The sequence below is a fragment of the Podarcis tiliguerta genome (assembly GCF_965153285.1).
Source record: "Podarcis tiliguerta genome assembly, chromosome: 5".
Taxonomy (NCBI): domain Eukaryota; kingdom Metazoa; phylum Chordata; class Lepidosauria; order Squamata; family Lacertidae; genus Podarcis; species Podarcis tiliguerta.
The window spans coordinates 1,603,606-1,618,421 of record NC_139538.1 but is presented as its reverse complement, the minus strand read 5'-3'; the positions used below and the strand labels follow the sequence as shown (position 1 = coordinate 1,618,421).

Sequence of the window (14,816 nt, the reverse complement as noted above, 5' to 3'; positions counted from 1 at the left end):
GTACCACTCAGGCGGGAAGGTAAACGGCGTTTTTGTGCGCTGCTCTGGTTCGCCAGAAGCAGCTTATTCATGTTGGCCACATGACCTGGAAGCTGTATGCCGGCTCCCTTGGCCAATAGAGCGAGATGAGCGCTGCAACCCGAGAGTCGGCCATGACTGGACCTAATGGTCAGGGGTCCCTTTACCTTTACCTATATGCTATATGGTAATTGATGGACCTCATAGGTACCTAAGGCCATTTGCACATGTTGCCCTGCAACCAGTCCATGCAGAATGTAGGGACCCTATATATAGAAAGGAGCAAACCAGGGATATTTGAGGGAGCAGGCGAGGCCCATGACTTACACAATGGGAGCCTACACAACTCAAAACCCTGTTGCTGTAAGTAGGATTTATTTTATTTGTTTTTTATCTTATATTTTGGAAATGTGCATCCAGGTTATTTTTCCCTTTAAATTTTTTGGGGGTCCCCAAGAGAGTGGAGCCCTAAGCCATAGCTTGTTTAGTTTATACAATGGACGCTTGGCTTGCGTACGTGATCCGTGTGGGAAGCACGTTCGCAACCAGCAACATTCGCAACCCACATCTGTGTGTCTGCGCACGCGCGGGTTGCCATTCGGCGCTTCTGTGCATGCGCAAAGCACGATTTAGCGCTTCTGCACGTGCGCAACCACCAAAACCCAGAAGTAACCTGTTCCGGTACTTCCAGGTTTCGGCGGTCTACAACCTGAAAAAACGCAACCTGAAGTGCCTGTAACCCGAGGTATGATTGTACATAAACCTGGCACTGGTGCAGATGTACCCTTTAACTTCGTGGCCAAGCGAGGATTCAAACCCTGGTCTCTAGTCTGACACTCTAACCACTATACCCCCATTGCCTCTCTGCAGGTGCACTGTGTTTCTCCCAGACGACACCACATCTGACGGGCGTATTTATCACTCATTCACCCGCTAGCTCATCGTTAGGCAGACTCTGCCCCTCCTTCAATTGTTCTTGAGGTTTTTTTAATCTCTCAGTTTATGTTTGTTTTCATCCTTTGATTAATCAACTGCAAATTACAGCAGGTGCACGAATCTTGTTGCAACTTTATCTTGTTGCAACTTTTGAGGGGGGGGAGAGAGACTGCGCCCCAGTGCTGGGTGGGGCCAGAGCCTCCAAAAGCAAGGGCAGAGCATTGCATCTTCTGTGGAAGAGCCCTTTCAATATTTGAAGGTGACTCTCCTATTTCCCCAGCTCCCTCAACCATTCCTGATGCATAATATATACCGTATTTTTTGCTCTATAAGACTCACTTTTTCCATCCTAAAAAGTAAGGGGAAATGTGTGTGCGTCTTATGGAGCGACTGCAGGCTGCGCAGCTATCCCAGAAGCCAGAACGGCAAGAGGGATTGCTGCTTTCACTGCGCAGTGATCCCTCTTGTTGTTCTGGCTTCTGAGATTCATGGTCTGGTCTTATGGTCTGGTGCGTCTTATGGAGCGAAAAATACAGTACATATATCTTAGAGTCGGCTCCATGGAATTGAATGGTGCTTGTGTCCGAACAGAAAAACCTAAGAGGCAGTCCCAGGCACAGCTTTCTTGGCAGCAGATCCTATTGATGGTGATGGTGATAATGATGATCTATCATCTATCTTCTTCTTTGGCAAGCCCTCGTAGCTGAGTAAGATTGTCTTCCATAAACACGGTTTTAACAATGAGTCTGTAAGTGACTGTGGAGGCCAATTCTGGATCCACACGTCCTTCCATAGTGGGGACATTAGTTTCTAGGCAGGGGTTGATCACGGTGTGGATTTGCCAAGCGTGCCTTCCTCTTAGCACATTTCTCCCTTGCGTCCTGAGTTCGAGTGTCTTCAAGAAGAAGAAGAAGAAGAGTTTGGATTTGATCTCCCGCCTTTCACTCCCCTTCAGGAGTCTCAAAGCGGCTCACAATCTCCTTTCCCTTCCTCCCCCACAACAAACACTCTGTGAGGTGAGTGGGGCTGAGAGACTTCAAAGAAGTGTGACTGGCCCAAGGTCACCCAGCAGCTGTATGTGGAGGAGTGGAGACGCGAACCCGGTTCCCCAGATTAAGTGACTACCACTCTTAACCACTACACCACACTGGCTCTCTTCAAAGCCCATGACGCCTTTGGTCAAGGCTGTTCTCCAACTAGGGCGCTTGCTGGCCAGCGTTTCCTATTTGTCAGTGTTTATACTGCTTTTTTTTTTTAGATTTGCCTTTAAACCTCTTTTGTTGACCACCAGCATTACGCTTTCCATTTTTAAGTTCGGAATAGAGTAGTTGCTTTGGAAGACGATCATCAGGCCTCCAAAAAACATGACCAGTCCAACAAAGTTGATGTTGAAGAATCATTGCTTCAACACGGGTGATCTTTGCTTCTTCCAGGAGTTGGAGATGGTGTTTAGAAATGGTCCATGTTTCACAAGCATAATTTATTATTTATTCCCTGCCCATCTGGCTGGGTTTCCTCAGCCTCTAACAAAATATTAAAAATACAATAAAATATATGCGAGGATGACATGCAAAGGACTGGACTGCAAAGATTTTGGCATTTTGAGTTCCTTAGTGTGTGAGGCCTTGCCAGCTGCGTCTTGTGCCCCTCCTCCTCCTCCTCCTGACCCCTTTCCTAGTGTCTTTGCAGGAGGGCCCTGTGGCCCTTGAGCCTCTCCTCTCCCGCTGAGCACAGCTGGGTGGCAAAGTTGTTTTTCCTGCTTGTGTTTTGTCCTCCCCTCTTACTTCAAAGCAGCCGAACTCTGCCTTTTCACTTTGAAGCCTAAGTGGATCTGATTCTTAAGGGAGCCTGGCAAAGCATGAAATTGCTGTCAGCTCATCTCTGGCTTCTTAGAGAGCATCCTGCGCTCTTTGTCTCTCTGGTAGGTAGAGGATTACACCATCCTCTTGAGGAACTGGCAGGAAGGGAATTATCCCAGGACTCCTTTGGAGTCACAGCAGCAAGGAAAGCTAATGCTGTTCTAGGCTGCATCCGCAGAAGTCTAGGGTCCAGATCAAGCGAAGTCATAGCACCACTCTATTCTGCCTTGGTCAGACCACATCTGGAGCCCTGTGTCCAATTCTGGGCACCACAATTTAAGAAGGATGTTGATAAACTGGAAAGTCTGCAACCAAGGAGGGCGACCAAGATAACCAAGGGTCTGGAAACTAAGACTTATGAGGAGTGGTTGAAGGAGCTGGGCATGTTTAGCGTGGAGAAGAAACGACTGAGAGGAGATATGAGAGCCATCTTCAAATATCTCAAGGGATGTCACATGGAAGAGGGAACCAGCTCCTGCTCTGGAGGGTAGGACTTGAACCCATGGCTTCAAGTTACAAGGAAGGAGATTCCGACTCAACATCAGGATGAACTTTCTGACAGTAAGAGCAGTTTAGCAGTGGAACAGACTCCTTTGGGAGGTGGTGGACTTAAAAACCCTTGGAGGTTTTTAAGCAGAGGTTGGATGGTTTGAAAAACAAAAGGTTCTGACCTCCGGTTTACTCCTTTGCCTAGTCCTCAGACCTTAGTTGGCACAAAAGAGTCTTTGAGAAAGAGTGTTCTTGCAGAGTATTGCTGCTTTTATTCTTTAAAAGTCTTCTTCTCCAACCACAAGTGACAGCTTTTACACACACCAAACGCAACCAGCTTTCTACCATCCAACGAACTCACACCAGGAAACACTAACATGGACCACTCTATATATACAGGTACAATTTGGTGAAAGGTTGCACGAGTCATTGTAGGCCACTGACTTAGTTTTTTTAGCATTAAGGAAACAGCGGCCAATTTTTAGCCATGACAGGTCATCTGTCATGGGTGCTTCAGTGGAGATTCCTGCGTCGCAGGGCATTGGACTAGATGACCATTGGTGTCCCTCCCAAGGCTATAATTTTATGAGTCTATGAATTAGGCATTTTCCCCTGTCCAGGCATTTCTTTGGGGTAGGACAACCCCAAAGGACACCCACTCAGCAGCATGGATGTGGGCAAGAATGGCACGGAAGGGCATTCCTCCCCCCCCCAAAAAAAACAATAAAAATACATAGATAACTGAGGTTCCCCCCCCCAAAAAAACCTTTAAAATTCTGGCTAAGCCCTTGCCCAGCAACACCAGGTTTGGGATCTCTTTCAGTTAGCCATGACCCCCCCCCCTTCAGAGCTGCAGTGGGATCCCCCCCCCCCCCCCGCTTTCTCTGCTGTCTAGAAGTGACACTTTCACACCGACTTTGCATTCATTATCTAAAAGCAGCTGCAGAATTTTACGCCTGCAGAGGGATAAGTCCTGCCACAAGCTTGCTTGCATTTGACACTTTGTAGGGCATCTCTCCCCCCCCCCCCCCAAATGCTAGCACTTTCTTGCAGGGCTCTGGTATGAGTGCACAGCGTTTCCCAGCTCCCAGGCAGGATGTAGCCCCCCACTCCCATTTTGATAGGGGAAGCACGCTCCCTTTGTCTGTGTGTCCTCTCCGTCCTCTGAATTGAGTAGGGCAATTGTTGATTACCTTTCTCCACCTGTGGGTCCCCAGATGTTGTTGAACTACAACTCCCATCACCCCTAGCTAGCAAGGCCAGAGCTCAGGGATGATGGGAGTTGTCGTCCAACAACATTTGGGGACCCATGGATTGAGAACCACTGGACTAGGGCAACCCATGTGCAGGTCAGCACAAGATCTCTGTCAGATTCGTCCCCCAGTCCTGGCTGATGGGGGTGGGGGGCTTTTTCAGTGAGAGCAATGGCGCTGTGTCCCAAATGAGATTCTGGAAGAGACTCCCAGGGAGGAATTGTCTTAGGAAACCCCCCAACCCTAAAAATGCATCCTCCCCTCTGTGTAATCATGCCAATGTAAGAAACATCCTTAGTGAAATATAAAAGCTTTGTTTTAACTGTGATGCAAGGTGCATGTCAGGCAGATGAGAACTGGGTCTAATTATGGCTACTCTTTTATGGCTACAGTTGGAGGCAGAAATGCTTCTGAGTCCCCGTTGCTGGAAACCAGTCTTGTGTTCGAATCCTGATTGCTGGTTTCCCTTTGGTGAATCTGGTCAGTCCCTGTGAGAACAGGACGCTGGGCTAGATGCCCCCCCCCCCACTTTGGCCTGATCCAGAAGGCGCTTCCGTTCTCGTCTTCATTTATTTTTATTTTTTATTTCATAAAATTTATACTCTGCTTGAATGCGGGTGGCAAGGGGGCACCCTCAAAGAGGTTTACGGAAAAATAAAACCATAACATCAGGAAACAAATTGCAATGCATTGAAACGTACACAAACTTAAAATGCAAACTTAAAAAGGTAAAGGGACCCCTGACCATTAGGTCCAGTCGTGGCCGACTCTGGGGTTGTGGCGCTCATCTCGCTTTATTGGCCGAGGGAGCCAGCGTACAGCTTCCGGGTCATGTGGCCAGCATGACTAAGCCGCTTCTGGCGAACCAGAGCAGCGCATGGAAACACTGTTTACCTTCCTGCCGGAGCGGTACCTATTTATCTACTTGCACTTTGACGTGCTTCCGAACTGCTAGGTTGGCAGGAGCAGGGACCGAGCAACGGGAGCTCACCCCGTCACGGGGATTCGAACCGCTGACCTTCTGATCCACAAGTCCTAGGCTCTGTGGTTTAACCCACAGCGCCACCCGCGTCCCTTTAAAAATACAAACTTAGCTGGGCTCTAAGGTGCTACTGGAAGGATTATTATTATTATTATTTTAGAATACAAAAATAGATTAAAATTCGCGCCAGCATTTTCTGTGCGTCTGGGTGGGTGCCGAAAAGCATGCGATGAAGGTGCCTGCTTGGTATCATGAGGCAGGGAGTTCCAAAGTGTAGGTGCTGCCACACTAGCTTCATGTTTAAGCAAACCTGGCTGGCCCCACTGCGTCTGCAGTGAATCCTGGACACTTTAAAATTAGCAGCAGAAAAGGAACACACTGCATTGCAGCTGACCAAAGACAGCTGGTCTGGCAGCCCCTCTGCGCAGCAGGGAAGTGACAACTGCGTTCTCAGTTCTGCGCAGGGTGGGATCTCCTTGCCTCCACAGTCGGAGGCAGCAATGCTCCTGAATGCCAGTCGCGGGAAACCACAGGAGGCGAGAGTTGCTTATGTGCTCGGATCCTGTTTGCTGGTTTCCAACAGGCAGCTGGTCGGCTGCTGGGCCAAGAAAGGGAGAGTGGAAGGCAAGAAAATGCTGAGCCAGTGGTGCCCTGCCTCTGTTTCCCCACCTTTTCATCTTCTCTGCTATTTCATTAAAAAAGAAAGAAATCAAAGTGATAATAATAATAATAATAATAATAATAATAATAATAATAATAATTTACTTATACCCTGCCCTCCCCAGCTAGAGCCGGACTCAGGGCGGCTTACACCAGTAAAATTACAATAAAAACATAAGGGGGGGGGGCAATTTAAAATACAGGTTAAAATGCAATTTAAAATGCAGCCTCATTTTAATAGTAGCCCATAGATCAAAACTATAAGGGTCAGACCGAGTCCAAACCAAAGGCCAGGCGGAACAGCTCTGTCTTGCAGGCCCTGCGGAAAGATGTCAAGTCCCGCAGGCCCCTAGTCTCTTGGGACAGAACGTTCCACCAAGTCGGGGCCAGTGCTGAAAAGGCGCTGGCCCTGGTTGAGACCAATCTAACCACCTTGTGACTTGGGACCTCCAAAGTGTTGTCATTTGTGGACCTTAAGGTTCTCCGCGGGGCAGACCAGGAGAGGCGGTCCCGTAGGTATGTGGGTCCTAGGCCGTATAGGGCTTTAAAGGTCAAAACTGCCACCTTAAACCTGACCCTGGACTCCACCGGGAGCCAGTGCAGTTGGTAAAGCACTGGGTGAATATGCTCCCATGGCAAGGACCCCGTAAGGAGCCTCGCTGCAGCATTCTGCACCCGTTGGAGTTTCTGGGTCAGCTTCAAGGGCAGCCCTGCATAGAGCGAGTTACAATAATCAAGCCTGGTGACCATCGCATGGATCACTGTGGCCAGGTCAGGGCGGGAAATGAAAGGTAAAGGGACCCCTGACCATTAGGTCCAGTTGTGACCAACTCTGGGATTGCGGCGCTCATCTCGCTTTATTGGCCGAGGGAGCCAGCGTACAGCTTCCGGGTCATGTGGCCAGCAGGACTAAGCCGCTTCTGGCGAACCAGAGCAGCGTACGGAAATGCCGTTTACCTTCCTGCCAGAGCGGTCCCTATTTATCTACTTGCACTTTGATGTGCTTTCGAACTGCTAGGTTGGCAGGAGCAGGGACTGAGCAACAGGATCTCACCCTGTCGCGGGGATTCAAACCGCCGACCTTCTGATCGGCAAGTCCTAGGCTCTGTGGTTTAACCCACAGCACCACCCACGTCCCAAAGGAAAGGGACCAACTGCTTAATATGGCGGAGATGGAAAAATGCCACCTAACGCAATACAGTCAAAACATATATTTAAACAGTTGAAAGAGTCAACACACTATTGTGGAAGCGATTGCCTGAATGTGGAAAAATCCGCAGGTGCCTAAAAGTTAAAACAGAAGGTGTTTGCTGTGTGAGAGTAATTTTGGGGCAGTTTGTCTCTTAGTACCTGTTGCTGGAGATGAAGAGCAATAGACGGCTGTTCCCTTCATGTCCTCTGTTAGATCGGTCTTGGGCCTGATCCTGCAGCCTCTCCCTGTTCTTTTTTTGATGTTCTCCACTGTGCGTTACCCAGGAGACACCCGCATGTCAGCACGTAACAGAGCTCAGTGTTCTTCTATCTTCTCCCTTGCAGGCTGGAGTTTGCAAGTAAGCTCCTTAGGTATCAGCGACGGGGGGCAGGAAAGTGTCAGCCAGGTTCCTATGCACCCTTTTCCCACTTCGAAAGTGGCGGCGGGGGGGGCAAGTCTCAAACTTAGCCACCCCCAGATCTCCTCCAAGTAACTTAAATTTCACATTAGGGATTTGTGCAAATAAGGGGGAAGTTTCTGGCATTGCATAATTTGCTCCCCAATCCAGATGTTTCTTCAACTGGATTTCTTAGCCCAGCTAAGAAAGGAAGGAAGTTTATGAGCTTTGAAAGAATTCATTCATCCCCTCGTTCATTTTTAGCAGTTATTAGTCATCTTTTCCGAGTCCTGAAAGCCACAAGAATGAGGAAGCCCCATAGCTCAGTGGGGCAGAGGGCCACCTTTGCTCGCAGAAGGACCCAAGTTTAACCCATGGAAGTATCTCCAGGTAGGGCTGTCTAAGATTCGTAGAATCTTAGAGTGGGAAGGGATCCCTGGAGGTCATTTAGCTCAACCCCGCGCAGAGCTAAAGTCCAATCAGAGCTCAAGAATCCCTGAGAAAAAAATAAAAAATAAACAAATTCCTATGCCCCACAAATAACCCAGAGATGCATTTTAAATAAAAGGGCACATTCTACTCATGTAAAAACACGCTGGCCAAATTTAGAAGGCGATTGGGCCAGATCCGGCCCCTGGGCCTTAGTTTGCCTACCCATGTCTTAGAGCATAGCTAGCATTCATACTTTGCTTTGCCTCCGTTTGTGCAATGTGTCGCCTCCCTCATCTCAGTTTATTTCGGAACCTGGTGCATAATCAATTGCATGCCATCTAATTGGAGAGGAAACATTTTTTTTTAATGAAGAGAAGGGATTTAATTAAACGTGAAATGCAGATCTTCGGAGAATGCCTGTAAATTATGGATGCGCCTTTGTGCGTAATATTAATTGGTGCGACAGTCGCCACGGCACTTTTCCGTCAGAGGGACAGAAAAATAGGAACCAGCTGAAATTACGTATATGGGTTAGGCAGTAGGTGACATCAGATGTGGGGCTTTCAAAGCGCAATGCTTTGCTGGTCTTCGGAGCTGGCAGAGCTCTGTGCTTTTGTCCCCCCCCCCCCCCCGCTTTGATTTCAAACTGCCCAGGCAAAAACAGGTCGCCTGCCTGCTTTGTGGTGCCAGATGATTGACAGGTGCAGAGCTCCATCTGCCTGTCAAACTTGGCCAATTCTGGGGGTGGGAGGACCATCAGCTGGACCCAGATCTCCACCTCTGGTATAGCTACTGTGTGGGGAAAGAATGGTCGTAGATGATAGCTTAAGAATTGGAGAGTTGGAAGGGACCCCATGTGGTCATCTAGCCCAACCCCGCATTGCAGGAATCATAGAAAAAGAGCCCCTGACAGAGGGCCATCTGACCTCCAAGGAAGGAGAGTCAACCACCTTCTGAGGAAGCCCATTCAAACAGCTCTTACTGTCAGAAGGTTATTCCTGCAAGAATCTCCTTTCTTGAAACTTGAATCTATTGGTTTGGATCCTTGCTCCCTCTTCCATGGGGCAGGCCTTTAGGTATTTGAAGGTGGCTGTCATATCAACCTTTCAGTCTTCTCTTCTCCAGGCTAAACCTACCCAGCTCCCTCACCCGTTCCGCACAAGGCTTGGTTTCCAGACCCCTGAACATCTCTGCACATTTTCCAGCTTGTCGGTTTCCTCCTTAGATGGTGGCACCCAGAACGGGACACAGGACAGAAAAATGATTTCTGTGGGGGACCTCGAGCCCCACATACCCCTGAACGTCCTCTGTGGTCCCCACTGCACCCCAGAGAGCCCTCCAAGGGCATTGCTGGTAGATACCTGCATGCCAACCTGAGCCCAACTGAATTTGGGGGTGTGTGTGTGTGTGTACATCTTTTGATCCAAAGGAGGTTTTGCACCCGAGGCCAACAGTTGATCTTCGCCGCTAGTTCCCTGAAGCTTCAGCTAGATGGTGGATGGCGAGGAACTGTTGACAGTTTAAAATAGAAATGAACGCAGAAAATTGAGGGCCATAAATGTTTAAAAGCCTCCGCAGAGTACAAAGACAGCAGGATCAAAAAGGACAAAGTTGAAATGACTAAGTTTAAAAGCACCAAAATGAGACACTGAGATGCCCCAGCGACTGGAAGGTCCTTGTCTCTTACGAGATGGTTAATGAGTTCTGGTACCTGCCTCATTGGGAAGAGAATAGGGGTTTATAATCATAGAATATGATCATGGAATTGTAGAGCTGGAAGGGACCACGAGGGTCATCTAGTCCAACCCCCTGTAAGGCAGGAATCTTTTGGCCCAACGTGGGGCTCAGACCCACCACCCTGGAAGAGCCTTGTGCTCTACCAGTTGAGCTATCCCAGAAGTGACAGGGAATAGTAGGATTGGCCCAGTGTCAGGCCCCGGTGGACCTCCTGGCGTTGCTAAACTCCAGCTCCCAGGCAGTATTGCCCAATGGTCAGGGCTGATAGCAGCTGGAATCTAAATAAATATCCAGACGGCTGTCCCTGCACTGGGGTCAAATGCAAAGTTTTGTCAGGCAACCGAGAGGTTCAGGAAAGGGCAACCAACAATGGTCAAGGGGACGGAGCAAGAATATGAAGAAAGCTTGGGACTTTTTAGAGAACAGGCAAGGAAGAGGCGGACTGATAGAGGTTTGCAAAATTATGCATGGCCGGGTGAAAGTGGGAAGATTTTCTTTGCCAGATGGGCGGGGTATAAGTAATAAATTATTATTATTTCTCCCTAGCACTAGGACTCGTGAAAGGTGAATGTTGGAAGATTCAGGACAGATAAAAGAAGGGACTTCTTAGTTAAACTGTGGAACTCGCTGCCACAGGAGGCAGTTATGACCACTAATGACCCAACGATCAGGGATGGTGTTAGCTGGAGTCCAATTAATATCCTGCTCTGGGGTGAAAAGCAGAGTTTGGCTGGGCAGCCTCCTTACATTTTGCACATGCTCCTTTGTCTGTGTTTATGTTGCTTATTGATGCTGAAAAAGCCTTTGATAATGTCTCATGGGCCTTCATACTGAAGGTGCTAGAGGCGATGAACTTTGGAACGACATTTATAAGAGAAATAGAAACTATTTACTCCAGGCTAGAGATTGATTATTAATAATACCATTACTGAAGAATGCAACCTTATGAAAGGAACAAGGCAGGGCTGTCCTCTTTCTCCGTTATCATTTATATTAGTGTTAGAAGTCCTGACGTGTAATATAAGAGCCGATGGAAATATTAGAGGAATAAAGGTAGGCAATAAGGAATTTAAATTGAAAGCATTTGCAGATGGTTTAGTAATTACGGTAGAAGACCCAGATGTTTTGAACTGCAGCTCCCATCAGCCACAGAGATGGCAGCCCCCAACATCTGGAGGGCACCAGTCTTAGGGGCTAGAAACTTCACAAGGAGGAAGCTGAGAACTCACAGGTTCCTGGGCTCAGCTGCCGGAGGGCAGTCTGCCTGCCCCAACCTTCCCTAACCCGCTCGGTGTGTTTTCTTCCCTCCTTGCCCTCTGCCAGTTGTCACGGATGAGACCCTGAGCTTCATCCAGAGGAGCCGCCGTCTGCTAGTGGTGCTGAGCCCCAACTATGTCCTCCAAGGGACGCAGGCTCTGCTGGAGCTGAAAGCGGGCCTGGAGAACATGGCGGCCAGAGGGTCCATCAAAGTGATCCTTGTCCAGTACCAGGCCATCAAGAAGAGCAAGGTCAAGGAGCTCAGGCGGGCAAAGGCCGCCCTCACCGTCATCAAGTGGCAGGGGGAGAAGTCCAGCTACCCTCGGGGAAGGTTCTGGAAGCAACTGCTGGTGGAGATGCCCGTCAAGAGTGGCCGGACCAAGAGCTCCGGGCAGGAGCAGGACTTTGCCCAGCCTCCTCTGGGAGAGGTCTGAGGAAAAGGGGAGCTTGAGCACCCATCGCTGGGGTGGGGGAGAGGCGTAGCTGGAGAGCGAGGGTTTCTGGGATGGAGGGCGCCCTCTCTCAAATCCCAAGGGCCCGGCTGCCTCTCCCCTCCAGCGCCCGATTTGAGCCTGCCTCACCTGCCTCGGTTTCCCTTCGGACGCCAGCCCACAAAAGCCAAATTGCATTTCTACTGGAGCGAGTCAGTATCCTTCCAGGTTGATGTGGGAGCAATGAGGTCTTGCCCGCCCCCAGTTTGGCGCAAGAGATCTCAAGGGCCTCTGAAGGCCATTCTCCCTACCTTGCAACCGATCCCCTGGCCTAGAGACCCACTGTGATATTTTAAAACTCTGTCAGGGTTGGTTGAAAGCCCCCGTTGCCCGGAACCCAGAACGCAGAGCAGGTAGGACGTTTTTTGCCGGGGGCTGCATTTCCTCACCTACCCGCCCTCCTGTTGAAGCAGCCGATATAGAATCATAGAACTGCAGAATTGGGGCCCAAGGGTCATCTAGTCCAACCCCCTGCAATGCAAGGACGTGGGGGGGGTGCCTTCAGGTCAAAAGCCCCATTCATTTTCCTGCATCCTAGGAGAGTCTGGGTGTTTCCTTTTCCTTCCACCATTTCCCATCAGCCTCCCTTTGCTCCCATCTCCTCTAGAACGGAAAGCCATGTTTGGAACGGTACCTCTTTTTTTTTTTAACCCCCATGTTCAGTATTATTTCTCATGCCATCTGCCTCTAACCTGCCGGGAGAGCCAAACAGACAAGTTTACATAGAGTTCTTGCTGGTGAGCCTGGGAGAACAGCCCCATTTTCTTTTCGTTCTCAGATTTGATGGAAGCAGTCTTCCATCTCTTGACTTAATTCACACACACACACACACACACACACACACACAGAAACCACGATGCAACTGGCTGTAGGATTCCAAAGCTGTGAGATCCCCATCCCTGAACTCGCTCCGACCGCCGGTTGCATGGTTGGTGGCTGACATCAGCAAGCCAAAGAAGAACCATGTGTGATCCTTAGCCACAGAGAGACGTCTCAGGGTTCCCGATTCCTTTCTCTCCCTCATCTCAGGGTCTGCGGCCAACAGCAGGTGCTTGCAAGCCTCTGTGGCGGACTCCGAACATCCTAGAGCCAAACCATTTCTAGCATGTGCATGATAAAAGATAAGTTGAGCAGGTTGTGCCTGAAACACCCAAATGACCTTTGACCTCTGGGCTGTTGTTTCGGGAGACGTGGTCTGAAACTTCTTGATGGAGCAAAGATTTAAATGTGGTGCACGGAGTCTAAACCCATTATGTGCACCAGTCCTGGACCATGCATCTTCTGGTGTGGGTGTTCTAGTGAATGAATTGGCTCTTCCAGGCACCCTTGCAGTTAGGCACTAGCCTGCTCACCGTAGGCGACTAGGGCTTCCACACAGGCAAGCAAGTGGGCTGGCAGAGGTGGGGCGGAGTCCTCCAGAGCCCTCTTCTATACCCTACAGTGGCCTGTCAGAGGAGAGAAGCCCTGCCCTCCGCTCTGCCCAATAAATAACTTTGATAGTACTCACGGAGTTGGAAGGGACCCCCAGTGGTCATTTAGTCCAACCCGCTGCAATGCATACATATCCCAAAGCAGCTGGAGGGCAAAATAAGGTTGGCAAAGAGGTTGCATTCCATCCATTCATCTCCTTTTGTTGCCATTTTTGTTAACACGTTGCCAGTTCCCCACCTCCCTTTCCTTATATCATCTGCTTTGAAAAGCGACCTTGTTTTAATTTTGTTGCGTTCAGTTTGCATTGAAATAAAACGCTTATTTTGATAGTTTTCCTTTTTGTGCTTCAGTTCATTCTCCATGTCTCATGTGTGTGTCTGCTCCTTCCTCCTCCACAACCCCAGTTTCTTTTCCCCATTCAGCCACCAAGAGAGGGGTCTGCCATTAGCCAGGTCTCAGAAGTTCCTTTGCAGGAGTCTTGTCACAACGAATAGGAGCTGAGTCGGGTCACACCACCCTGGGCTCAGATGGGCCTGATGTGTCCATGAGGCAGTAAAATTCACAACCCTTCCCCAAGGAAGCGGATACATTGGGTGGTCTTCAGCCAAGACTCACTTCAAGGTTGCTCATTGAAATAAATGAGCATGACTCAGTTAGGTCCATTAATCCCAATGAGTCTACTCTGAGTAAGACCTAATGCCACCCACTAGGAATATAGTAAGATGCCTTGCAGTGGGTTGTCTTGTTTGGCAAACACTCGCAGCCAAATAAGATTTCATGAACACAGTTTTAACAGTGAGTCCATCATCATCATCATCATCATCATCATCATCATCATATGATGGTGGTGGTAATGATGATAATGATTTATTATTTATACCCCACCCATCCGGATGGGTTTCCCCAGCCACACTGGGCGGCTCCCAACAGAATATTAAACAGAATAAAGCATCAAACATTAAAAACTTGCCTAAGTGACTGTGGAGGCCAATTCTGGACCCACACGTCCTTCCACAGTGGGGACATTGGTTTCCAGGCAGGAGTTGATCACGGTGTGGATTTGCCAAGCGTGCCTTCTTCTTAGCATGTTTCTCCCTTGTGTCTTGAGTTCGAGTGTCTCCAAAGCCCACAACACCTTTGTTCAAGGCTGTTCTCCAATTGGAACGCTCGCAAGCCCGTGTTTCCCAGTTGTCAGTGTTTATTCTACATTTTTTTAGATTTGCCTTGAGACAGTCTTTCAACCTCTTTTGTTGACCACCAGCATTACGCTTTTCATTTTTAAGTTCGGAATAGAATAGTTGCTTTGGAAGACGATCATCAGGCATCCGCACAACATGACCAGTTCAACAAAGTTGATGTTGAAGAATCATTCCTTCGACACTGGTGATATTTGCTTCTTCCAGGACACTGGCATTAGTTTGCCTGTCTTCCCAAGTGATGTGTAAAAAAATTTAGAGGCACTGTTGATGTGGGTTGTAGCCAATGCTAGTCCCATGAGGAGCAAACCCACCATAGTTAATAGGCACGACTAGCTTAGATCCATTGATTTCAGTGTGTCTTCTCTTTGTGCTCTCCTGCAAGCCCCTCTGGACCAGCCCTGGTGTTGTATACAATGAGGCAGCTGCCAAAGGAGACAGAGAGAAGGTGTTGTGGGACAGAGCACTGGGTGCTGCTTGGCTGGT

General features: G+C 49.0%; 1 protein-coding gene across 6 annotated transcripts in view; it reads left to right on the top strand.

The window, feature by feature from the left end:
- Positions 1–14,816, top strand: part of IL1RAP (interleukin 1 receptor accessory protein) — a 94,087-nt gene that overhangs the window by 71,843 nt on the left and 7,428 nt on the right. For 2 of the 6 annotated variants that reach the window (XM_083442140.1, XM_083442141.1), the window contains exon 12: positions 11,279–13,466. The exons of the other annotated variants lie outside the window; for them this stretch is intronic. In XM_083442140.1, coding sequence (XP_083298266.1) covers positions 11,279–11,646 — 368 coding nt within the window. In that variant the 3' untranslated portion in view covers positions 11,647–13,466. Of the gene's footprint in view, positions 1–11,278; positions 13,467–14,816 lie in introns of those variants that run through there. 6 annotated transcript variants of the gene reach the window in all.